Source organism: Leuresthes tenuis, unplaced genomic scaffold, assembly GCF_036924035.1.
Source record: "Leuresthes tenuis unplaced genomic scaffold, fLeuTen1.0.hap1 SCAF_21, whole genome shotgun sequence".
NCBI lineage: Eukaryota > Metazoa > Chordata > Actinopteri > Atheriniformes > Atherinopsidae > Leuresthes > Leuresthes tenuis.
In genome coordinates this window covers 26,620,638-26,646,996 of record NW_027325375.1, presented here as the reverse complement: position 1 = coordinate 26,646,996, position 26,359 = coordinate 26,620,638, and the positions used below count along the sequence as shown (strand labels likewise).

At 40.9% G+C, this 26,359-nt stretch overlaps 1 protein-coding gene across 7 annotated transcripts in view; it reads right to left on the bottom strand.

Moving 5' to 3' along the window:
* acaca (acetyl-CoA carboxylase alpha) overlaps positions 1-24,875 on the bottom strand; it is a 30,772-nt gene extending 5,897 nt beyond the window's left edge. The window contains exons 1-48 of one of the 7 annotated variants that reach the window (XM_072374370.1): positions 24,718-24,875; positions 23,309-23,567; positions 21,896-22,028; positions 21,560-21,698; positions 21,096-21,205; positions 20,933-21,014; positions 20,731-20,829; positions 20,371-20,477; positions 20,171-20,281; positions 19,869-20,078; positions 19,602-19,772; positions 18,960-19,124; positions 18,530-18,693; positions 17,917-18,067; positions 17,624-17,727; positions 17,315-17,542; positions 16,973-17,123; positions 16,712-16,846; positions 15,754-15,900; positions 15,475-15,663; positions 14,898-14,998; positions 14,222-14,310; positions 13,934-14,058; positions 13,452-13,565; positions 13,028-13,141; positions 12,841-12,930; positions 12,633-12,751; positions 11,431-11,454; positions 10,839-10,988; positions 10,213-10,356; positions 9,997-10,099; positions 9,810-9,917; positions 9,638-9,694; positions 9,318-9,362; positions 8,062-8,103; positions 7,258-7,473; positions 6,919-7,074; positions 6,605-6,829; positions 5,658-5,813; positions 5,422-5,568; positions 4,768-5,037; positions 4,344-4,441; positions 4,065-4,185; positions 3,781-3,891; positions 1,534-1,677; positions 1,333-1,453; positions 269-365; positions 70-166 (exon numbers count right to left, since the gene is read on the bottom strand). In XM_072374370.1, the coding sequence (XP_072230471.1) occupies positions 70-166; positions 269-365; positions 1,333-1,453; positions 1,534-1,677; positions 3,781-3,891; positions 4,065-4,185; positions 4,344-4,441; positions 4,768-5,037; positions 5,422-5,568; positions 5,658-5,813; positions 6,605-6,829; positions 6,919-7,074; positions 7,258-7,473; positions 8,062-8,103; positions 9,318-9,362; positions 9,638-9,694; positions 9,810-9,917; positions 9,997-10,099; positions 10,213-10,356; positions 10,839-10,988; positions 11,431-11,454; positions 12,633-12,751; positions 12,841-12,930; positions 13,028-13,141; positions 13,452-13,565; positions 13,934-14,058; positions 14,222-14,310; positions 14,898-14,998; positions 15,475-15,663; positions 15,754-15,900; positions 16,712-16,846; positions 16,973-17,123; positions 17,315-17,542; positions 17,624-17,727; positions 17,917-18,067; positions 18,530-18,693; positions 18,960-19,124; positions 19,602-19,772; positions 19,869-20,078; positions 20,171-20,281; positions 20,371-20,477; positions 20,731-20,829; positions 20,933-21,014; positions 21,096-21,205; positions 21,560-21,698; positions 21,896-22,028; positions 23,309-23,538 (6,210 nt within the window). In that variant the 5' untranslated portion in view covers positions 23,539-23,567; positions 24,718-24,875. Of the gene's footprint in view, positions 1-69; positions 167-268; positions 366-1,332; positions 1,454-1,533; positions 1,678-3,780; positions 3,892-4,064; positions 4,186-4,343; positions 4,442-4,767; positions 5,038-5,421; positions 5,569-5,657; positions 5,814-6,604; positions 6,830-6,918; positions 7,075-7,257; positions 7,474-8,061; positions 8,104-9,317; positions 9,363-9,637; positions 9,695-9,809; positions 9,918-9,996; positions 10,100-10,212; positions 10,357-10,838; positions 10,989-11,430; positions 11,455-12,632; positions 12,752-12,840; positions 12,931-13,027; positions 13,142-13,451; positions 13,566-13,933; positions 14,059-14,221; positions 14,311-14,897; positions 14,999-15,474; positions 15,664-15,753; positions 15,901-16,711; positions 16,847-16,972; positions 17,124-17,314; positions 17,543-17,623; positions 17,728-17,916; positions 18,068-18,529; positions 18,694-18,959; positions 19,125-19,601; positions 19,773-19,868; positions 20,079-20,170; positions 20,282-20,370; positions 20,478-20,730; positions 20,830-20,932; positions 21,015-21,095; positions 21,206-21,559; positions 21,699-21,895; positions 22,029-23,308; positions 23,568-24,256; positions 24,377-24,717 lie in introns of those variants that run through there. The other 6 variants (XM_072374368.1, XM_072374371.1, XM_072374369.1 and 3 more) reach the window with 6 other exon arrangements.
* Positions 24,876-26,359: the final 1,484 nt, after the last annotated feature.

Genomic DNA, 26,359 nt, shown 5'->3' with positions numbered 1-26,359 from the left:
ATCAATGATACCTCAATGTCTATAAATATGTCAGCACATGTTTGCCTGTTCACCCTAAGCAGCACTTACCTTTGCCTCAGAGTCCAAATTAGCTGGGTCAGCTGGGATTGACAGTTCCACTGACCTGGTTTCTACAGCGACCACTCCGGTAGGTATCCCCCCCAGTCTGTAAAGACAAGCCATTTAGCACTGACAACTAGAACTTACTTTGACAACATTTGAAAAGCGTTTCAATGGCACGGGGTTCAGTGTTCTACTTGGAACATACCTGGCTCTGCCTACCACCACACTTTGAGCCCATGGTTGCATGATCTCCATGAAAGAGCCGTGGTCAAAGAAGCCGCTCTGCCAAGAACCCTTTGGAGCTTCACACAGAGAGGGGGTAGGGTGGAGACGGTGAGTGCAGAAAGCGCGGTGAATGTTTGGAGACTGCAACATATAATGCAACTGAATCCATTCTCTCTCTGTGTGCCATTTCTGAGATCCCTGACTTTGCACTGTACGCAGTCTGCCTCAATGTTTTTTTCTTCAGAGTCTCTAATCTTGGCAGCAACTATGATGGATGACTGTGTAAGCAGGCCTGCTCAGCTCATTCTCTGCAAGCACACCCTAAGAAACATGCCCAGCCTTTGAGGTTACCATTTAATTAAGTCTTGCCACTCATCACTAACAGAGATGTTGACTGGCTTCCCACAAGGTCTCCTGATCTCTTTGCCATCCGAAGCTGTAATTACACTGATATTGAACTTGCTCAGTACCGACCCGTAGAGTAAAGCACGCTGCATCTCGGCATTTTGGTGCCGATCTTGCCTTTGACTGCATGATGTTAAAGCTTCACCATTGCTTTCTTAGTTTCTTAATAGCCTCTCTCTTGTTATGAATTATTTCAACCTTTAACTTTTGGGACATGAAGCTGAAATGATAAATCTTTATATTAATTCAAATAACATGACTTTTAACAACAGCTGAGAAAGCATTAATGGTGATTAGCAGCAGAAAAATGGAAGTGAATAAATTATCTTGAGCCAGAGCTTGAATGCTATATAAGACAATACTACTTTACTTCAGGATAATTCATAAACAGATCAGCGAAGGCCATGTGCACAGTCACTGCAATATTCCAGTGATAATTTTTTTCAATGCACTCAAGAAATAATTACAAATATCTCAAAGAAACTGTACTTCATTTTAATTCCACAGTAGGGCTCAAGCATCAGCTACCAAAACTATTTGATCTACAGGTTCTACCCCAAGCAAGAAATTATTACATAATCGCAAAGTCTTTCCAAAAATAGGCAACTATATTTCTCTGACCCTCCACAAAAGACTCACTCTGGCTGGGGCGTCCTGCCAGCATCCAGCGGGGGTCATAAGGAGTCTTGGTGGGCACAAACTCTACGAGCCGATCTATGGGATCCTTGGCATGGAGAATGGGTACTGGGCTAGATTTACACTGCAAAAAGGAGATTTCATCATTTCATATAAAACACCACACAGAGCAGCTCATACATTCAGATGAGTTACCAACGTTACCATGGGCATGTAGGACAGCCACTGCAGCAAAGCAAAGACTCCCTCAAAGTCATCACAAACTGTACAGTGGGTCACACCATTGTTGTGCATAATCTGAACCCCACCGAGTTGATTGTTAGATGTGTAAACTTCTCTGCCAAGAACCTAATACAGACAAAAGAAAAAAAAATATGAGCAGAAAATTATGATAAAAGTAGGATTCTTCCTCATTAAATATTTAATTCTGTTTTTTTAATCATGCAAGGAGGAATACTTCTGATGGGTTTACACAGGGTTCATCTAGAAATTAAATAAGCCGTTCCATTTGCACCACTGCAGCATCAGTTCAGTGCTCATTTCATCAATGTGCAGATTTATTCTTAAAAAAACAAAACACTGCTCTGTGGTCTAAAATTGAGGCAAACCAGCGTTGTTTGACACCAGCTGAGAACACGAGGTGTTGTCACAACTGTACAGCTGAGCTCAGAGAGATCACACAAGCAAGGAAGATAACAGTAGTGCTGTCAATACAGCGAACACAAGGTTGGGGGCAGCATCTGCTTATCTTTCTGGAGGATTTTACTTGAGGTGAATTAACACAGGCCCTAATACACTACCTCTAAATTAAAATCTGTATTCATACACCTGGCTTACATCCATTTTGTTGATGTGTTCTCTGAATCATTAGCTGTATTATACACTGTTGAAAGAGTAAGTTGCAATCCACCGATCTTCTTTCATCTTCACACTCCTCCAATGTTAACCTGATGCCATAAAATCTCACTTCCAGCCCACCTTATTTTCATAAGCAGCTAAAAACAGGTGGCTGGGTGCTGACACGGTTCCATAAAAATCAGAGTGGAGCTCAATTCCTACCTTCAGCTCTCACCTTTTCAGCCATCATTTACTTTCTTTATTACCATTAATGGTTATGTATCTGGCTACAAATCTAGGACACTCTCCTAAAGCTGTCAGGAGAGAAGGCAGCCCCAAGAAACATTACAGTCACCTTGACATACACAAAACCCTCGTGCCTCTGGCCATCGCTGGCTTCATTAAGATTCCATGGCAGAGAGAGAAGGAGGAGGAGGAGGAGGAGATACTGGAGGAGGAAAAGAATGAGATGACTGGGAGGATGAAAACAAGGGGCCAACTGGTAGTAACAGCTCACTGGGGTATTTAAGCTAGTAGTTACTATCCAGTCCCCATGAAAATATGACAGATTTTCAGCAGCTAATGAAATGATGATCTCTAGGTAGCCGCCTGCTGCCCCCTATTAAGTTTCAGTTAATAGCCAAGAAACTACATAGCGGATGAGCCGAGAAAGATTCCTTACTCCTCTTCTCTGTTGCAGCTGAAATATTTTTTTTTGCATAAATATAGATTTCAATCTACATTGTGGATTTTAGTAAGTAAATATTGGGGCTCCCACATATGCAGCTTAACAGTGGGGCCATCTAAACACAATTAAGGTTCCAGGAAAAAGGTACGCCATCATTGGGCCATTTGCATACTTTACTTTGCTGCAATCTGTCATCTAATTTGAAATGGAGTCATCTTAATGCACTGACAAGGACACAGAATGGAAAGCAAGACAGGAGAGGAAGTGAAGCATGGAGGCACACGCGCACACACTAACACACACACAGAAACCAATCGACTGTATGCAGAAAAACAATCTGCATCAGCAAAACTTTTCATTTTGATTAAAAACAAATGATATGGGTGTCCTGCTCTGCAGCCTCTGGCATGTCGCTCTATTTCTATGCAAATACAACTTCATGGTTCGCTTTCAATTATTCCACTTTGAGTGGCAGGCAGGCCTGTGGCTGGGATCGGAAGAGGGAATCCTTGTAGAACAGAGCAAAGCAAAAGGAAATTGTCCGTTCAGCGAGTTGGAACAAGCCACAAAAATCATAGTAGACTTTTCTCATTTTCTCTCTTTGTTACACATGCACACATATATACACAATTTGTCTCCTATTTACTTCCTTCCACACAATCTACAGTCCTGTTTATGTAAATAGAAAAAAATATCAGGACACTGTGTCCCTATCACATTTGCATCCATTTGACCTTCCCACCCCAATGGCTCTGAATTTAACTCCCTAACTGATAAACAATTTTAGAGATGTTCTGATTAAAATGCAGATTCATTATTTCTGTAAATTTAGAGACGCTCATTTGATGCTCACTCTGCATTACCAATAACACTCCATGTAAACTGTTTTTGTACTGTACCAAAACACAAACTCTAGATCATTTTACCTTGTTGAGGGCCCCAGCTCCAGTAAGGATAATGTGAGAGTTGTCAACTTGGATGGTTCTTTGTCCAAGCCTTACCAGATAGGCCCCAATACCAATGGCTCGGCATGTGACCTATGAGACAAAACGAGCATTAAAATGCTTCGAATATGTGCAAACTAACCACGTGCCAGATTATTAGCGCTTTGCATAAAGTAAGTCTTTCTTCTTGAACAATCACACAAATGCATAGCTCGAGGGTAAAGAGCTGGATGTACGAATATGCTTTTCTACGAAATCAATCTTACCAGATTCATGGTGATGATCTCCTCATAAGCCAGAGAAGATTCTCCGGCAATCATTCCAGACCCTCTCAGATTCTCCACACCCAGCCCTTCATCTTTTCCAATGATGTCAGTGATTCGGTACCTGCACAACAACATATATATTCAATTCCCATAAAACCCGATGTGACCCCTACAGCTATCCACCTGACATCTCTGCTGTTTGGAGCTCACAGATTGACAAAAGAAAGATGTTGCATACTTGATAGAAACACACCCACACAAAAATAATGAAAAAAGTACCTGGATTCTCCCTCATCCTCTATGTGTTCACAATGTACAGAGTTTAGAGCAGAGACCTTCTTGTAATCCTGAGGTGTGAGGTAGAGATACTTGAAACCCTGCAGGGGATATAACAATCACAACTTAATTAAAACAGGTATTGGAAAAGGCAGGTAGTGTTGTTTTAAAGAGAAGGAAACGGAGCAGTTTCAAATAATGTTCACATCATCTTATGAAAAAACAAAACACCTGGAGGATGCCTCTAATAGACTGCAGCAGCTTCATTTTGTGGTTATGGCTCAGGTAGAATTGGAAAAATCTACTCAAATCCTTTTTTAAAACAATTTAGTATTGAAACACTAAAAGGTGGATTTCTGGTAGCAAGATTTGAAACAGTTAATCAGAGAAGCCCTTGAGTGGAGTGTCTGATAGTCTGCTGGCTGACCTTGTAAGGATCAGCTGGATCCTGCCAGGCCACGTGGAACATGTGTCTGATTTCCTCTGCCAAGCCAATGCGGGCACCGCTGTTGGCTGCGATGTAGATGCGAGGGATGCCACTCTCTCGAGCCATCTCTGAGGCTCGCAAGAACAGCATGTCCTCTTGGGGTCCAAATGAGCCAATCTTGTGTGTGATATCATTACTTATGACAATGATCTCCCGTCCTGCTGGATACTCTGGAGTTCGTAGGGTCATCCGCCATGCCACCATGCCGATCTGGATAGACAAAGCAGAGGCAACTCAGCAAGACAAACAGATATTATGAATAAATGTACAACAAATACTTATTATTTACTAATGCATTGACAAGCTGGGTTGAGCTTGTGTGTGAGGTTTATAATGTCATACAGGATTTTAAGCTTGATATAAGTTTCATAAACAGATTTTATTTGATAATGTGAACTCTCAAATGCTTTGCAACAAAACAACTAGGTATCTAATAAGAGCTCAAGCACACAGCCAAAGAAACACAGAGACACCTACAGGGCAAGAGGGGAATTACACATTTTAAAATACAAGGTGGGCAGACAAAGAAAAATTAAATGAGTAGAAATTCTGTTTTTAAAAGGCTGTAGTATATATACAATGTAAAACACTGACCTCATTGCCCCCTGGCAGCCGGTTCATCTGCACCAACTGATCCTGAGCATCCAGAACCAGCTCAGTAAAGGTAAGCAGCTCAGAAGGAAGAGGGCACTTGGGTAAGTGGGCATATGCCTGAGTGGAGTGCCAGAGCTTTTTCAGAGCCTGGGAGACAAAACAAAGTTATCTATAATGTAGTATTTGCAAGCAGAATCCGGGCCAAACCTTAAAAATGAATGTTTTTAAAATGATACCTGTCTGAACATTTCTGGAAAGTCGTAGACATAGGTGGTGCCCAGAGACTGTGCCTGAAAGCGCTTGGACTGCAACAGGTCCTTGGTGACATAGGGTGTATTGATAAGCATGCCATGTAAGGGGCCTTGCTTATCTCCATATGCTTGGAACATGATCTAGAAGAAAAAAAAAAAAGGGGCTGAATTAAGAGTCCCTTTACAGTCATACCGACCGTTTGCATGGACTGGGATAAAGATGAAAAAAAAAAATCATGATGATGGAGGACCTCTGACACATGATAAACTTGTGTAAAACATCAGATTTAATGAGCAACAATCTTGTATGTATGGACTTCTTTTCATCATGCACTTCCAATCAAATACCTACAAACACCATCTCCAAGATTTAGCTTATTATAACACACCAATATTGCCCAGTTTTTTTTTTAATGGAACTCAGTTATTCTAATCATCATACCTCCTAGAAGGCCTCATTTTCGTTCAACAATTTCTATGATCTTTACATAGAAATCAGATTGGAAACCTCTCACATTCACAAGAGCCGAACAGAGGAAGCAAAAATGGAAAAAAAAAGAGGAAGAGGTCTTTTTTTCTGAATTGCTTCATGCAGATTTGAACCATTCAACAATCACTAAAAATGAATTGATAAAGGACTGATGAATAGATGGCTTTTGGTGAATGAGGAGGGTCTTACCTGATGTGCTGAGATAAGAAACAAATTACTAAAAGAATTGTCCACCAGGCTAAAGGCACAACACCATACTGGATCCCTACTGCAAATGATTACATCTTAGATTATTTAATGTAGTGTATAAAAATTAAATCAATCTTCATTTAAACAGTCAAAAATTGACTTGCAAGAATTGAGGTTTCCAGAATGGAGCTGTAGCCCAAAGCCAAAAACTGGACAATAAGCAGATGAGATGGAAAATGTATGAGTGCCCCACCTGTCGGTCTTTGGGCCCCACCTGTCCCGTTCGAGAGTCAGTGACCTCTTTGTACAGGCTGATATCCAGGTAGTAGCCCGATTCGTTGGTAAGGAAGAGGCGGATGGGAATTTGTTTTCCCGTTGGAGTTAAGCGGATGTTAATTTTCAGTTCAGCTTGCAGGACACGCAGCTTCCAGAGGCGGCTGCCATAACGCATCACCATGGAACGCACAGACTCCTCAATCTGGAGTTTGTGGGGAAAGATTAGTAAGAGGCAAACTCCCATGACAATGAGCCCTGTGTAAGAGATGCATGCTTATCTTTTCTGCAAACCTTTGATGGGTCCATGATGACTGTAGGGACGAAGTTCAGAAATATATGGTTACAGTCTGTTCTTACAGTGGTGTTGTTGAAAGCCACCTCCAGTTCGTCCATGGCTTCCAGCAGCAGACGCTCTGCTTCATTGTGAAGATATTCAAAGGAAGCTTCCTATTGAATAAAAACACACCAAAATAACTGTTAGCAGTAGTTCCTGTGACTATGTGCCGGATAGAAAAAAAAACTATTAAACATGTGAGCAAGCGCAAAAACTGATAAGAAGAAAAAAAATCAAGGTTAAAAGAAAAGTCTTTATTACTTTCAGAAACATTGTTTGTTCTACGGTTTTCTCACCTTTGTGACCAGATCAGAGTGGCGGATAATGGCTCTGACAAAGAAACGGTAGTCCGTAACTTCTGTGCCCACCTCCACTCGGGCTGCACCCAGGTACAGGTGCATCTTATGGTTGGCACATGGGATGGCAGTTAGCGCAAAATTGCGCATGCGGTTGAGCTCCAACTGGAACGCTAATGCTGGTTCCAAGTGCCGATAGATCCTGTCTTCTTCAAACTGTTGAGAAACAGGTAAGACAAAATCTAAGATAATAACAATAAAAGAACACTATAAAGTTTCAAATGAGTTTTTTTCAAATGAGGAAAACCATTTTGTCTTAAGGTAACTGCCAATTTCCTTTTTTATTGGCAGAAGCAGTGGTGAGAAATAATGTTAGCACTGGCTTTGTATGGGACTAACGACATGCCTCTGAGCCACGGACTGTATTAAGTAAATGAAATCCCGAACAATCTCAATCTTAGAAAGCTGCTAATGGAAGTCATTTCTCTTAAATGAGGGACATAATTAATAAGTTCATTACTATAATGAGCTTTAGTAGTGTCACTGCACAGGAACAATCAGGAGTGCTGGAAGAGAAGGGCCATTACTGACAGCAACTGGATAAAATTCAGTAATGCCTGAGAGAGTGGGGATGGTCAATCAGTCTTTTTTCTCCTAAACACATTACTGATGTCAGAATAATAACAAACCAGTTATTAAATACTGGTATACATTATTTAATCTTTTCAAAAGAGGGTGATTTTCGCTTTGGAAATCAACATTTTGGACATTCAAAAGAAAATAAAGTAACCAAATGACTCCTACCTTGTCTCTGGCACGGAATGTGAAGAATTTTGGAAATTCCCTCTGTGTATATGAAAAAAAGAGATAAATACAATACAGATGAATAAAAATTCATTGACAACACGCATATAGCAAATACCTTGTAAAGTTAACCTTTCAGCATTAAAATGGTCCAATCAGATAGACATGTACAACCTATAAACCATACGGCAGCTAAGTGTGGAGTTTCAAGCTGTGATGAGCAGCACTTTGTTCTGCATGTAGAACATCCTGTGCTCCTATCTATCTGTCAAAGAATCATGCTACAGCAGAAAGTAATCAAAAGAAAATTGTAACATATGCTAATGAATAAGACATCCACTTTCCTCAGAGACATGGGATCCTCTAAATAATGCCTGGTGGCCCTGTTTGACATTATCATATTCAAGTGTTCCACTTGCCAAAACAATGCCAGACCGATTGGAGATGCTCTTATCAACTCACAGCCTACATGATGGAGAGAGCCGCTAAAGTACACACAGTGCAAACATCTACAAGAGTGATTCGACACTGTGATTATGTACCATTTTAACTCAACCTTATAGTGAGCGGTGGATGGAATCTTTTGACAGAAAGCACTGCACATGCATAATGGTGCAAACAAGTGAAAGACAATTATTGTAATAGAGAGCAGTTAGCATGATTAGATCTCATTAGAGATTGTGATGTGGACAGAAGAAAAATCAAAGGGTATTGTTAAAATAACAGCAAATGTGAAAGGACCGGACATTTCTCCAAATCTAATGCCTGTTCTCTTCCCTATTTTCTGCATGATAGTGACGGTTCTCTTGATTATTGTTCAAATTTGGGGAAAATAAATGTTTCCTTCCAAAACTACCGTGATTGGGGATTCAGCTGGGTATCCGGGCTAAAATGTGCGTCGCATTACTGTGGCATATTCACTAATGGCAACATCTGCGCAACGAGCTAATGATAAAGAGGGCTTTAATGGCATCTTGAAAACTCAAAAATAAACTTGAAACATTTAGTGATTTGAAATGGCACAGCTCAGTTAAATGTGATTCTTCTTGAAAGTGAAGAAGAGAAATGTGGCAATTAAAATGTGCGCATGTAAAAATGTAATTACTTAGCATGTTAAAACCTCTCTGATTCAATGATGAAAAGTTAAAAACGGGATATTTTGCCACTGACCGTCTGTATTTGATATGCACTTCCATGGTAAGTTGAGTGATAATTGAGTGAAAAGTCAGAGATTTGATTCATCTTCCAGTACTTACGTGAAACCTTTGGTCTACCTCACAGTTGACCTGCTTCCTGAAATCCTGTCATCATAAAGGCAGCAAAAGACAGGCATGCAGAGAGAGATACAGAGAGAAACAGGAAAACAAGCTAAATTTCAAATGCAAATTATTAGTACAATTAATAAAGTAATATCATTTATTTTGGATTTTAATATTAGTAACTGTAGAAAGAAAGATTTAGTTTGTCTGTGACACTGTGGTACATGCAGTTGAGAACTGCGTAATTGGTGGCATGCAGTGGCAGGAGATTTTGAAGACGGATAGCATCTAAGCAAAGTATTTATTCGAGTCCTCACCTTCTGAGCAACAAGGAAAGTCAGTCTTCTGATGCCATGTTCAAAAAGCAGGGATTTCTGGAAAAAGGAAAATGACCGTCATCATGAGAAGATTTTTCTGAACGACTTCCAACATTTAATTCTCTCTTCTGAGGTCAAAATAAACAAAAGCCTTGCTGTCGACGGTGCCCACCTTTGATTGCGTGAATTCCCGAAACATGGCTGCGAGGCCGTCGTCATCAATGTCGCTGTCGGTCTTTATAGCGACATTGAGAATGTGGACTGGCTCATCCTGGATGCTCTGAAAGCAAATACAGTTTATTCTAAGCTACACAGTCCTGCAGGTGCATCTTTAACAGGCAGTCATTTGTACTTGTCACCTTGTTGTCCTCTTCACCATACAGCACTGGACTGCCTCCATCTGGGAAGGTTGGACTTGAGGGAGGAGAGTCAGAGAAGCAGCTCAACACATCATTTATGTTCCTGTTGAGGACACAAATCATACAATCCATTTCTCACACTTGAAATTTAACACATGCCTATTAATGAATACTGTTCAGGTTATGAGTCCTTTTTTCTTTTACTCAACAACTGACCGTGTGAACTCCTGGAAGGAGCGGAAAGAGACCATCGCTCCCATGCGCTGACAAGGAGGCGTAAAAGAGGTGTCAAGCAGGACATCACTCACATTAGCCACGTGCATCATGCCGTAGTGATTCAGATTGGATGAGAAGGACATCCTAAGGAGGAGACGGAGAACAAATGTTACGAGGATCTGAAATTCTACAAGACTGATTCTGTGAGGGTACACCCAGAGTCCAACCTTACGAACCTCATAATAGTTTTGATTCCTCAGCTATTTGGCAGTCTCTTAATACAGAAATATAATACTATCCATGGAAATCAACCGAAAGCCTTTGACTTAAAGAATAAAAACTGAATGAGGTTCAAATGTAAAAAGTAGTGAGAAGATTCCACCGTGAGAAGTAAACACATTGAAAGCAGCATTACAGTATCCAAGGGTCTTCTGACTGATCCCATGTTAGTCAGATAAAAAAAAAAGGATGATATTTATTTCAGGATAATAAAGATATTTAAATCCACCAGTAAAACCCTTTAAATATACGTGTTTTATTACATTTGGTGTTAGTCACGTGGTGGCAAGAAGGCATCCCAGAAGTTGCACCCACTGTAAGCACTAAAGAGGTTTTGAATGTCAAACCTGTCCACAGATTCCAAATCTGAGGTGTTTTTCGTCTCTGCACTATCATCCTTAGATTCTCTATCTTGTGTTTTAAGATCCTGAGGTTTGGGTTCCTTTAATTTAGCGTCCGTGGCTTTTATATTGTCCGGGACTGGAACAGATATTTTCCTGGCAGGACAGTTACACGAGTTAGTTCTGGATATTCTCCCTCGTGTACAAAATTTCTCCCAAAACGTGTTTATATGACCTAGCGTCATTACAGTTCATCCTGAGTTAAGCCTAAATCCCCAATACTGAGGCACTTGCCCACAGCAGTTAGGATTAAACACTCGTTTTCCATGACACAAACAAACACTCGCATACAAACAGAATATTTGACACAAACATTGAATGCCATGCTGTTGTCAGTGAAATTATACGACATTGCATTTATAAATCACACTTCACTCCAGTTACTATTTCACTTTCATTTGAGGAATATCAAAGCACCCCACATTCGCTCTACCAACAACTGAGCGACGAATTACTGGGATTTTAACTTGATCTGGATCGTGCAGCTAGCTAGTCTACAGCCATTGGTAGTCTATGCAGTAAAAAATGTTTACAATACCTGTTTAGAGTGGGGATGTTCCCTCTGCAATCAAACAACATCGATTACTATGTGATTAGTGTCAAGCATCAGGAGAGGAAGACAGTCAAGCTGGAGCAATGTGTGTGAATGTCTGTGTGTGTGTGTATTTATCAATATCTAAATGGTTGAGGTGAATCTATGAATGGAGGATAAAGTTAACTTCAAATATCTTTCTAATAAAAAAAGAATCACACATTCCACTTCCTGACTGCTCCCCTTAAAACATGCATCATGAGATCCAGAGACACACTCCCAACAAAGAGAGGGGATCACTTAACACTCTCATGCTGTTACGCAGTTCACAGCAATGAGCCAGTCATTAAGGTTAATTCAGCCACAGCAAATCAGAAGGATGCAACAGAATGGGAATATGATGGCATTCACAGGCTAACTGTGTCAACAAACTGAAACCAACACAGCATGAGAAACACTAGTAATGCACGGGAACAGCAAGCAGAACAGAGGAACGTACACACACACACACACACACACACAAAGCAAACAAAACCGCGTGGGCGGGATGCAAAACATGAGCCTGACGGGAAATGCCACAGTATGATGTCTGTTAAAAGGTTTTTCAAATGCTGAGCGTGTACAAGATATATCCCATTTTGTTTTTTTCTCTGATTCTCATGTTTGACATTGTGTAGAGACTCTTTGGCTTTTTCTAGGGAAAAACAGCTCACTTGGGTCTCTTGAGGCTGGGAACTTTGTTGCTCATCGCATTCACACTTTTGACAAACTAAGAGAAGTACGTTCAGCTTTGCAAAATACATTCTTTTGCACATGAGGGCCATGACACGGAGAACAATGAACAATGGCACACAGCTGGGAATGTTGGGGGAGGCCATGGCACCATGGATGACGTCCAATCTATTTGCCAACGGTGAGTTAAAATTGCTAATTGGCTGGGAGTGATAAGTTTTGTGTTACCACAGCACATCTTCATCTATGCTACAAACAATTAAAGATTAAAACAAAGTTGTAGTCTATGGGAGAAAAATAGTGTTGTTACCAAATTATGGTAACAACACTATTATTTCATCAATACATGTCAATATAAAGCTGTCAGCAAATATTGCTCTAAATGTGGAGTCCACGGTGCCATCTGGGGTGGGGGCAAGAGAAAGGTAAAGTAACACATAACATGTGGGTGTTGGAGGCGTTTTCCTGTGTGGTACCTGTTCGGATGCGAGGTAGGAAGCATAAACTGGAACTCTACTACACATGTGTTATCCTTGAGTTGTCGATGCTGAACACTGTTGAGCTCATATGCAATGTATGCTCTGCGAACGTACACCTGAGATCATAAGAGAACCGTATGTGAAGCCCCTCCGAGTCTGTAAAATGAAAGTTCAAACAAAATTAATTGATCATTATTCCTCTCACCTCGAGGGCGGCCATCCTGACAACCTGATTACTGTGGTAGAAGAAGTTGGGGAGAACATCAAAGATGGATGTTTCTGAAAGGATGAGTTTCTAGGGAGAAAAAATATAAACAAATCATGTAATCTTTATCTGTTGTTGGAGCAACAGCTGACGCCACAATGGATGTCCCCTCTTGTTCATTGCCTACCTGCAGATTCTCAATACAGAACTGGTGCCCGTACATGTCAATGGCAGAGAGGAAGATGGACTCCACCTGGTTGTGTCGCAGCTCGTAGGAGGGAAGATGGGAAGCTATCAGGACCTGAGTGAAGAAGATTAATGTGGTCTTTAAAGCAGAGGATGGCACATAATACTTCTTTATTTTCCATTAACATCTTATAAAAGTATTTACCTTCATTGTTTCAACTCCACAGAATATTTCTATCTTAGAAGCATGATAATTAAATGTTTTTTATTCTAGTTTTTATATTGTCAAGTTTTTCTCTCATGAAAAATACATGTCAACGCTTTCTTCTGCTATAGTGAAAGGCATACATTGACATCTGGTGGTGATATTATCACCATAACCTGAGGAACAGAACAGAAAACAAGACTCGGAAAGAAAGTCTGACCTGCCGAGCACGCAGTGCCACCTTGGCATTGGTCGTCTTGCTGAGCTGCGTCAGTTCAGTCAAAATGGTCATCAGTTCGTCTGTCAAAGTGGGATCACGGCCACAGAGCTGGTCCTAGACACATGAAATGATATCGCATCAATTCTGCTGAGGTGTGCCATTTTATTACTATAGCAACAATTACATCACTCTCTAAGTCTTGCATCAAAAGAGAGAACAATGCAGTTAGTAATGATCTACATACACAGTGTTGCCTCAAACATCATCTTATTCATTCATTTTTCTCATGTTTTGGATTACAACACACATAAACCAGACTGTCTTATGTAAACGCAACAAAAGCAAAGCCCTAATGAAACAACAGTATGGCCAAAACTAGACTTGTCTCTGGACTAAAACATTAATACAGATGCAGGAAAAGTGTGAAGCAGTCATCAGTTAGGCTTCTACACTAACCTGACTCATTAAGGAAAGGCACTTACAATTAGCATAGTAACCAGCAGGTTCTTCTTGGTGACTTGGGCATGCGAGAAGATGTAGTTGAGGACATTGGCCATGTCACCTTTGTTTTCTTCACGTAGTGCAAACACACACTTGTCGTAGTGTCCTGTTAACAGTCGAACATGTAAGAGCTTTAATAAGGAAACTGCACTGCAGAACTGAGGTGAAAGAGCTCCACCAAAAGGAGAGAGAAAGTCAGTGCAATGCTGCTTATGAAAACTATTCTCGCACAGCACACCTTTAAGTATTTTATGTCAGAGGTTCCTCACCATTTTGGAACTGTATCTCTACTTTCAGATACTGCCTGAGCAGGTCCATCACCACGGCCTTCATGTGGCCTCGGATGCCACTGCGATACCTGGGAGACACATTGTGTTTGGGCTTGCTCAAATAAGAATGCAGCTAATGCACTAATTAAAAGGGATGCACAGATATGTTGCCCTAACACTGGCATTGGCCGACATTCAGCTTATGGACTACAATATGCCAAACAGTCAGTGGGATAACATCAACTGCAGGCAGTTATTTATCTGGTGTCTCCTGGTTGTGTCACGTTGCTTTTGCCTCAAAAAAAAAAAAATTAAAAAAAAAATTAAAAAAAAAATCATCCCTGAGTTGGCAATGGTGTAAAATGTCTTATAAAAATTTATCTTATTTATTTCTTAATTTTTTCCATTTTTGCAGAAAGGGTCTTTTTATGTGTCATTATATATAGATGTTACAAATGTACGAATTAATCTGTGCTCAAAGATAATGTGATGAAGAGCTGAAAAAGCTTATTGTTTTTTAAATAAAGCTTAATAAAAACTCTGTATGGGACAAAATATTATTTTCAGTATCGTATCAGCTCATAATAATGTGCTGCATCCCTTCTAATTAAACAAATGGACAAAATGTGTAAAATGTACCATCACATTGAGATATTGGATGATGTACGTGACTCACTTCTGCACCAGCTGAACAATGCTTTGTGTGTTCATAAAGAAGACTTCTCGTTCTGACTTCTTGTTAAGAGTAGCAGCATGGCTGTCCAGGATGTTTGCGATCTGGAAACAAGGAAGAGATAATCATCATTTAATCCCAGCAGCAGTGGCGGCTCAGAAGAATTTAATCCCAGACATCAGTGCTGACCCCTCACTTCACGTTCATGCTTCATCCAAACTGTGCACAGAGACAGCAGAACGTGAGATCCTGGGCCAAACAATGTGTAACGAAAACTCAATTTCATCTTCATGGAAATAAATCACATTCAGATGAAAGAATTCTTTACATAAAAAACAAAAGAAAAGCATAATAACTTCATAATTAAACAGACATAGTGAGAAATCAAGAATTTCAGCTAATTTTCACTATTACCTCAAAAGATTCATATTTTAAATCACCTCTTTTTTTCATGAACTGGGGTGAACATGGAAACTAAACAGAATTACTGAAAAATGTAATGAAAAGTGGGTTGTTTGACAGGAGATTCACTGTAATTGACATGTAAGAACAATTCTGTGCGCATGTGTTAATAGGGCACCTGCTGGCTGGGGAACTGGCAGAGCACCGAAGTTATGTTGCTGGCGTACTGAGCCATCTCCTTCTTAATGGCCTTCTCCACAGCAGGTGGGATGCGGCCTGACACACTCGTCATGATGTCCTGAAGCTCCAGCAGAGGCAAAGATGGATCGCGCATGGTTTTCATGAGCCTTTCAACCCACTCTTTTAACTAAAAAAGACACAACACGCATTTGTCTGGAACCGTTTATAGCTGGAAGAGCTAATGCCAGTGTGCACTCACGTGTTCATAAATTCTTACTTTAGCACTGAAGAAAGGCTCAGGAAGGCAGTAACCACTCATTATGTGAACAAGATGATCAAGTGTGTTGTGGAAAACTCTGTGCAGCTTCTCCCCTCTCAGAGCTACAGCCTGGATAGAAGGGAGGGCTCCCGTGTGCAGCTCTGCCTGTAAGAAAAATACAAAGAATTCAAATCAAATGTTACAACATTGTTGTGCATAATACCATTCTGAGCATTGCAGGAGGAGACAATTGGACTAAGTGCTTTAAACACATAAGATTAGCATGATCTGGATGGATAAGAATCTACACAGACATGCATACACCATTATGTTATAAACAGTGTCATTGGTTGACTGGTCTAGTAGGAAATAATTGAATCCAATAACACTTTATTGTTGCCGTATATTCAGTAAATGGCATTAAGGAGAACAAAAAGTTATTATAAAGGGTCTATGTGAGGCTGTTTTGTGTGGAAATGACATGATGTACGGGTCCTTCATTCAAAATAATAAATAATAAAATACAACAGAATAATAAACAAACCGAAGGCATGTATTGGAATGAACAAGTTCCTCATCATGCAATTTAAAACCTGAAGTTACCAAAAATGTCTGGCAGCTGTTCAAAATATGTACTTTTGATTCACATCATCTTAGACACATTCATCAGCAGTGGGTGTCTCCACCATTCAGTCTGCCTTATGATTTTCTGACATCTGGCAGGTCCAGATGAGTGCTGACACAAATAAGCAAACACACCTCTTCACCTCAGACAACAGAGCTGTCATATTTGTTGGCAGAATTGATTTCCTGCCTCATTGAGACTCCATAAACACCCAAACAGCTACTGTATAATGCTCACAGTGTGCAACAGACCTTGTATATGAAAAGACAGCATTCTGTCATTCTGACGTTTACTTTTCAACATTAAAAAAGAGCTAAAATAACATTGATGCCCTCTATATACATACAGTACCTGCTGCACTCTGCTTGGGTCGTCCAACTGCAGTTTGGCAATGACACAGCCAGGCTCCAGTGCTGCTCCAGCCCTCTTCACATAGTGAATACAACCAGACTCGGCAGCAGTGAGGGTCATGACCATCTTCATTACCTGAAATTCACATCTAGATATTTCACATCTATACAACTCAGCAGACAAAAGGACAGCATGTTTGAAAGGTTTTTTTTCTTCATATTTCTTGTAAAAGGCACACACAGACGCTGTAACATACTGTACCTCTATTTCAGCATAGCACTGGCCAGAAAACACATGCCCGCCGTCCTCGACTGTGTACTGAATGAGTTTTCCTGCTGAAGGGGATCGTAGCAACGAAGGATCGTTCTCCTTTTCAAAAACACAGGTTTTGTTCCCAATGGTGATGCGATACCTATAGTAAAAAAAAAAAAAAAACATTAATTCAAAATGCACAACTAGGCTTAACAGAAGCAGATATATGAAGCTTTAAATGGACAACGTATTCTTTTAACTCATCAACTCTTAAAGATCTGTCAGTTAAAATCACTCATTCTGCTCTCTGCAGAAATGATCAGGACCTTCATCGGCTTTGTTTCAGCCTACCTGTCCACCTCTTCCTTCATATAGGTGGTGTAGCTGCTTCCATCATATGACAACAAAAGACCTCCATCACTGAGTCGATGAACATCCACCTCAGCTGAGGCGTTGTTCATGATGACCACATAGGAGTTGGGTGACTGACGCGTCACTGTCAGGACATACTTGGTTCCTTCATATATCAGCTCCACGGTAACAGTGTTGAGTAGTGTATGCGCTGGCAGCACCTGGCCCCTGGTTAGAGAACAGAGTGGGTCGTGTTTACAAGTTCAACTCTACTGTTCTGTTCTGTCGTTTAACAAGCAATACATCTACCTTTCCAGAGAATGCAAAAAGTTGGACACACTGTTCCTTAGATTGACATCTGCCACATGCAGGGCACCGCTCACTATTCCCAGCATGGTGTCAGGGCGCTCTGCCTGCAAGCAACATCTTTAGTCAAGCTTCAGGACAACATTTTTGTCAGCAGGATAAGCGTAAAGGTCGTACTATTATAACACTTGCTAACTAGCATGGTGTCGGTGCTCACATTAGAGGTCAAACAAATATTTTCAACATTGTTTTCTTGAAGTGCAAACAATGGCCTCAGCTAGAACATCTCTGCTTACCTGCATCTTCTCTGCGATGAGCCTGTCCAGCCAGCCTGTGTCAATACTGTTGTGCTGAAAGCTTTCAGTCTCCAGCAGTTTAATGAGGTATTCAACTGTGGTCCTGAAGTCTCCTCTTATGGACAGCTCCTTGAGAGCAACCACCATGTTGCTGAAAAAAGGCCAAAACCAGATTATAAAATTATACAGGAACAATTTCCCCCATTCTTGCCATCTGGCACAACTTTCAAAGTAATGTGTTTCAACAGGACGTCTGGTATGTGTGTCCAGCACGTTTTGTGTGTACGGCTGGGGGCTGGGAAAAGCCAGCCAGCAATCCAAGAAAGGGATATTTTGATATGGTATTATAGGGTCGGTTTTAATGCAAGCCATGATCTTTCAATAACCATAACCATCGCGTTTTAAAATACTTTACCTTAACAACGTCATTTCTAAAACCCAACATTAACCAAGTAGTTTGTATTATGTAAAACAGCAATGACACAGCAAGCAAAAGCGCAAAGAAACAACGAACGATTGCAAATATATGACATTTTAAAGTCAAGTTACGTGACTGGGTCCTGACTTGGCAGTCAGGTGTGTAGATAAAGTGTTACTCTATGGGGATACTCACGAGATGGCTTCTTCACGATTCTCTCCCCATGAGAAGCAGTGACCGAACTGGGAGTCGGCAAACTCGTGCAGCCCTCCTGCTGCTGCAACACTGAAGTAGCCCCACACGTTCTTATTGCTGCGGAAATTCAGTTCTTGCACCGTTCCGGAGCTTGGCTTGAAACCCTGCGCTCACACACGCAGACACACCAACACGTGCACTCAATATCTTAGATTCTCTTATGAAGAACCAAAGCCAAAAGCAGCTAAGCTGACATTTAGGCTTGTGTAACCTTTGAAAGAAATAACAATGCTCTTCATTTATGGTTAAACAGAATCAGAGAAGTTAAAAATAAATAAATAAATCACAATAAAAGGTAAAGAGCTGGAGGGAAAAGAAATGTCTAACCTTTAGCAGCAAATAGTTTGTATAAGAAGAGACCAAATTGTACCTCGTCAGGATTTTCACTGGTGATACGTGCTGCAATGACATGGCCCCTTGGGGAGGGGGCATTATTTGACAGACCCTCAAAGTCAATGGGACAGTCTCCCCAGGGCTGGACTCCATAGAGCATCCTAATGTCTTTGATCCGATGAAGAGGAATACCCATGGAAATCTGACCAAAAAAATAAATAAATTGAACTAACACACACATCATTTATGAATGCACCTGTATTTAATTAACATTTCTGGAATACTTATCTGAAGATTATCAACTTTGTACCTTCAGGTTTTACAGACCACCAACAAACAATATTTTACTGTGAGACAGGAAGTATGCATATTGCCTTGAAAAAGATCCCCTCATCCTCCGAGGCAGTGAGTGTGTCACTCCCACACTAACACCCAATCAGCTTGTCTGCAAAGCTGTCCCAGCCCTTCAGCTTGACTGCTACTGACCTATTTATACACAATCCTAAATGCTGCAGAACAGACCGCGTCACCCAATCGGACTACAACCCCTGGATCTGCTACAATGTCTCTGCATATTGACCCCTTCTCTTGCAGTTGGTCAGAGTTGTGATGAAGGTGAAGCGTGCTTATTGTGACATAGACGCAAATACTTTGCATGTGTTGTGCAACTGTGACTGACCTGGAGTTGTGCAGAAGGCAAGTTGACATCAGCAACCATCTCAGTACACGGGTGTTCCACCTGCAGACGTGGGTTGAGCTCCAAGAAGTAGAAGCTGCCATCCTGGCTGTAGAGGTACTCGACTGTACCCGCACTGACGTAGCCCACCATCTTAGCCAGCTTCACAGCACACTATAAAGAGACAAAAGCTTTGTTTAAATCAAGGATAAAACTGAATAGATTTCCATTTCTGGTATATTTTGGTAAAAACTGCTACATGGCTCATACCTTTTCCATATCTTCAAACACATCAGAAGTGGCTATGGTAGCAGGAGCCTCCTCTATAATTTTCTGGTGACGTCGCTGCACGGAGCAGTCTCTGCCAAACAGGGAAATGGCATTTCCATACTGATCAGCCAAGATCTGCACCTCCAGGTGGCGGGCATGCTTGGCTAGTTGCATGATGAAGATGGGTGATCCTGGAACTTCTACCTGGACCTAGACCACCGTAGAGATCGGACAATTGTGCAGTCAGTAAATGAAAAAAAGACTACTGTGCTACGAATCAAGCACTCGGTAATTCTTCTTACCTGTCTGAAGAGGTTAGGGAAGTCATCTGCACAGTTGACTTTACGGATTCCTTTTCCTCCACCACCCTCTGAGGCCTTGACCATTACTGGGTAACCTATCTTCTCTGCAGCCTGGAAATGGGCGCACAGAAAACATGTAAGTATGTGCATGATAATGAAGCAATTAACAGCATGAACTCTCAGTTATTTGATGCGTTTACTTTAAGGCCATCCTCAACATCCTGGATACAGCCTAGCTCGTACAACTCATTAGGAACATTGATGGCTTTCTTCTTCTGGTTGTTCTCCGACCACTCAACTGTCAAGCCTAGAGGAAGATTGGGAAATAAGAAAGAAAAAAACAAAAAACAATCACATTTTGTGATGTTAAAACAATTACCTTCTCATCTGAAATCTAAGAAATATGACCCGACACACCAAATACTTGCAAAAAAAGATGCAAGAATATCATTGGGAGGCCCTACACAAGCAAACAGCTTCACAAAATGACAAAATTCTATCAGTATTGATTGTTGTAATACAGGAAAAAAGACAAAATGAGAACAATAACTTTAAGCTACCTGTTCCACTCCAGGGCAGAGTTGGAATACCAGCTGTCTGAGCCACAATAGAGGAGGCAATCTTGTCTCCAAGAGCCCACATAGCCTGACTCGGGGGACCTGAGAAAATAGATTTTCAATTAACTGAAAGTTATCTAAACTAAACTGGTAAATATGTAGGAAACATAAACAGAAGGTCAACTAAGTGACCGACTTCCTTTACCAATGAAAGCAATGCCATGTTTATGAAGAAGCTCTGGGAGTTTGGGGTTCTCTGAAGCATGACCCCAACCAGCCCACACTGCCTATAAGACGTAAAAACAACACGACAATGATGATACCATAATGATTAACAGCTGAAGAGAGAATGAAGAACATGCTGCTACCTGAACAGGTATGCGCTTCGCAATATCCAGAATGAGCTCGACATTGGCGTAATTGTTGTTGTTGGTTCCTCCTGGCACAGGCACATAGTGATCTGCCATCTTTATGTATTCTGTGAAAAACAAAAGAAACATTTGTGAAATTTATTTTCTTTCTTTTGACTCCAGCATTCTCACTGCTTGAGTCAAACAACAAGACAATATGGAGGAGTGAGTTTCAATGCTGAGCGAATGGGATTTTATTCTTAAAACATGCAGATCGTCTTTCACCAAATCATCTTGCTGCAGTGACATTTTACTCCTCTTTGGGTGCCAGTTCATCGTCCTCTACACCAGTACACAACTGCTGAGGAGCATCAATTCTCCTCCATTTCCATGTCAGGGCCAGTAAAAGGTAGCTGAGTCTGGTAAACACAGTTGATGCACTTGCAAAAATTTTAAAGCTCAGAACTATAGTAAAAGCTCACCTGCGTTGGCCTTCAGGTCTTCTGGAGTTACCATGACAACAAAACGGATCGCCCTTTCATTGCGGAACATCTCGTAGGCCCAGCGGCGGATGGAGCGCATGCATTTGACTGCTGCAATGCCATTGTTGGCAATAAGTACCTGGATAAGCAAAACAGTTGCGATAATAATGTTTATTATGTCTCATAATGTCTCTTCTGAATTTACAAGGTGACCTTGTACTGTTGTTATAACCCATGCTGGTGATGTTTTACTTTGTTAACTTTCTACCTAAGATTATCTTCGTCAGGAGCACCTTTAATATTGTATTTTTGAGAATATTAACTAAAATCTGTTACCTTTTCAATGACCTTGTTACCACCAAAGCGGGTGACAAATTCAGCCGGAGAAGCAACGGTGAAGTCCCTCTGGAGATCAATCCGCCTGCGATCTCTGCCTTGTTTGACCAGGTGCAGTCCTGACATGCTCGGTCTGTTTTAAGAAACACAGAAAGAATCCTGTATCAGTTTTGGATGAAGCTACTAAAGCTGTTAAACTGCCCAAAGCAAACCTTCAGCAGCAACAGCAGACCTTGTTGCTCAGAAGATAAGAAAACACTGATATAATTTCATATTAATAAGAAATCCATCATCCCAGTAGAGGGGGATTTGACTGCTGGGTCTGATCTTGTATATTATAGATTGAAGGGTGTGAAAAAGAAACTTCTATGTAACAAAATCTATGACAATAGTAAATATCAAGCAAAAGCTGGAAACTATTACTTGGAAGAGGAACTAAGCAACATAAAAGCAAAGCGGTAAATTAAGAACTATGGCTGTAACAAACACCTGTTTGTTGTCTAAATAGTGAAAAAGTATAAACTGTACACAATTGCTCTAACATGTGTACATGCTTAGACAAGTCCCTCATCAAGATTTGCAGAATAGGAGGTGGGGGGGGAGATAGGACAGTGGGAGGGACATGACTATCAGTTGGCGGGTGTGGCAGAGCCAGGGCCTGTTTGGCTGGTTCGTTGCTATGGCCTCATACTGAATAGTTGCATCACTGTAAGGATAACTGGCATCAAGCAAATATGTTTCAACAAATTTCATGCAGTGCCCATGCAAGACCAACATGGTTTGAGTTCAATCCAGCTGTCAACGCTGCCCCCTCCCCGCCCCCACCCATCCTGCATTTCCAGTTTTAACTCCAACTCTCACCTTCTTATGCAAAACTAGACGAGGAAAAAATGACAAGCTTTATAAGATCCCCAAGTGGCAAGTAAAAAAAAATAAAAGAAACTTCACAACTAAGACATCAAGTAAGTCAGGGGGACAAAAACCGGACTTTTCACACTGCTGGGTGCAACTTAGGAAAGTATTCAGAAATAACAAGTCTAAGTAAGGCCTGTGAAACACTTGGCATTGGCAGAGAAACAAAAGTCTGCGGCAAGCTTTAAACAAAGTTCCATCAGTGCTGAGCAGCTCCTTCAATTGCTGGATCAGAGACGTCTGTGTCTTCACAAGTTCTGTGTGCCGGCTCTCTGGGACTATCCCACACACTCAAACACAGAGAAACCTTTTAGGAGAGCCCGACTAGGGAAACAACCTTTCTTTCACGTGTGCTGTAAAAAGGGCCAATCCAGCGGGCTCCGTTTCAGACTGAACCACAGGTCTAATCATAATTTAAGTCTTAAAGGCAATTTTAAGGCCACGCGAAATGTCTTCATAACACACAAGTAACACAGAATGCAGCCGCATTCGTTTTCTAACCTTAGATTATGCATGGAGCCATCGATGTGGTCGAAACCCATTTCAAAGGTGCTGTCGGAGCTAACCGAGGATGGTGAAAGCGAGCGAGTCTCCTTTTCCTCCAGCTGCATGTCTGCCTTCCCCTGGATTTCATCCTCCGAGTTCTCCTCCGATATTGATCCCACGAGGAAGCTCGAGTGCAAATCCCTAACAGCTGGGTTCTTCTTGGCAGCACCATCCTGCTGTGCCATGGCTGGGCGACACGAGCAGGCTGCGAACACTGGCAAGAAACAGAGCAGCAACACTTATAAAGGAGAACACGAGTTCACGTATCAATGTTACACTTTGGCTGGATCATGATGCTCTTTGTCAGATTGCAAAAGGGGATTGCATAAAGTCTATATTGCAACATCTGGATTCGGACAGTGAGCTTGAAGGCATTTTGTGCAACTCCTTATTGATTTATAATGCAGAAACGCATACACTGTATTTGAATTACTGTCGTTCTACTGTCTAAAGTCATAAAACCACACATACTTAAGGCCTCGTTTCGAACCTGTTTAACACGCGACACAAACAACACAGCTTCTTTGAAAAGTCTGTACTAAAAAAAAAAAAAAAAACTTACATCGTCTGCATGAATCTACAAATGATCAAGGACCTGGGATGTGCTCGTTGTGCCAGCCGTTTGAAATTAATGCTGGCAAAACACGCCCTTAGCTAATGTAGTCACTAACCCACGCAGACATATGACTACAACACCTCATGCAGTGATTTAAAGGCACATTTTAATGACAGGAATATATTGAGCTACGACCATGCCAGACCACTCTTTCCCGTTTTGATTTCCATGGCTCATTTTAATCCAAACGGAGACGACAAACTGTCACCCTACCGCTCTTGCTATTTTTCTTTCCACCTTCTCCGAGAAAGAGGAAAGGAAAGACTCTTGAGTATGGCACGCCTTACCTGTCGATAGCTGCTTGCGGGACCAGAAAAACAAGCCGAGCACAGCAGCCAGACACACCGCAAAGGTGAACCAGGGGATCATCACAAAACGATAGCAACGACTACATTTAGCTTGCTAGCAAACCGAATCATGCACGCATATAATGCTATGAAATCCCGAAACGTTGGCTGCTGAGCCGCTGTAGTGATCGTTGTATCGACTTGACGTTACCTGCGATGTCAAATCTACTCTACCTTACAGCTGCCACAGACAGGATGAGGCGCAGACGCTAATAACGCTAGCTTACGAGGCAGCGGCTAATGCCACTGTCATGCCACAGCACTGGTCCTGATACATTAGCGCTGTCTGAACTGCCAGCCGGTGTACTTTGCAGCAGCATGGGTGTTAAATATCTCTCTAAGCAACGATGGACAGAGTGCTGAAACTTAAACCAAGATAAACATCGAGCCACGCAACTTACCGGTGGAGATAAACCGACACGTAATCCTGAAAAAGTTGAGTGAAAGAAAGAAGTCGATCAATTAATTGTGTCTGTCAGACATCTCTGTGTCCAGTGATGATGAGGGAAAAGAATCACATCATGATGAGGTCACACAGCCCCAACAGACGCCTCAACTGCAGAGAGTGGTGTGATGTGATGATGCGCGAGCAGGTTACTCCTGTACGTTGACCTCTGACTGCAGCTTCCGCTATAGAAATAGATCAATTAGAAAACCTCAGGGTTATTCTCAAAATGGCATGTTGTCTAGAGTAAAAGTATGGAAAGTATGTTTCTTACTTTAGATTACATAAAACATAGAATGTTATCAAAAAAGAAGAAAAAAAACTTTGCCTCACAAATTAAACCATCCTAGTCGTTTTTTTTGTACTTTATTCGTAGCTGTATCCTGCCTAATTTCTTTGTTGTGTGATAAGCTAAGTCACAATACAATTAAAGCTTTAAGCTGAAATTTCGAGAGGACAAAAAAACAAAGCACAATATTAAAGATGATTTCTGTTTTAATAATTGTTTAAATTACGCTGAGTGGGTATTTTGCAATATATGTTAATAATGACTTTCTCTGGTGTCTCTTTCCTGTTTGTGTTACATCTTTTTCTATTCCCTTAAAAAATAGTAAAACGCTTCCATTGCAATATTATTACATCGTTCACAATGATTATTTTCTACTTCAACTGGATCTACGAGGGTTTCAGCCACAAAGAACCAATCAAATTCCTTAAAAAATTATGGGCGGGTTCCACTCTGGGTTTTAGATGGTTGTGGAGGGCGCGTGGAGCTGGTAAAGCAGCGCAAACTTGAGAACACGTGCTAGGTGTAGGTGTGCTTCACGCGTGTTTTGAGTGAAACAATTAACTTTTTTTTTTTAAACTATATCGTCCGGTTATGATTGAAACTAAATGTGAACACATTTAGCTACTTGGAAACACAGATCTACATTTAAAGGAAAGGAGTTTGACAGCATATATATATATATATTTTTTTTTCTTTTCCATGGTTTGATAGAATTAATGCATAAAATATATTTTAGACAGTAACCTCACATGAACTCAGATTCTTTTGAGTCTGTACCTGCTCAGCTGCTATACAAATTGCACAAGCTGACGAATTGTCATATGGTTGACCATGAGCTCCTTACATTATACATTCAAACAGAAAACGTTGAATTTCATTCACAATTTCGCTTCAAATAAAGGGTAGATCCGCAATATTACCATATTAAAGTTGGTGTTATTACAGGTGTAGTCCACTAGATGGCCTCAGAGATCTTAGTTTGCGATCACTGAATGCAGCACTTAAGGACAAGCGTGGAGGGTTTTTTTTGTGTTTTGAGTAGTATCTCTTCTGTCCTTGGTTTTAGATTGCATTATAATTATTACAAGGAGGCTGTGATTCACTGTGATTCTTACATTCACTTTGACTTTTATTTAATTGCAGGCAGCATAAACCTCAGATACTTTGTGTTTTTATTTTCCAACTTCTTTTCAGTTATTACTGGAGGTTAGTTTTTGCATGTCAGCCCTGCAACACATTCCAAAAAAGTTGTAACAGTAAAGCTTTTACTAATTTGTGATTTTGCAGTTCTTTCTCACAATTTTTAAGT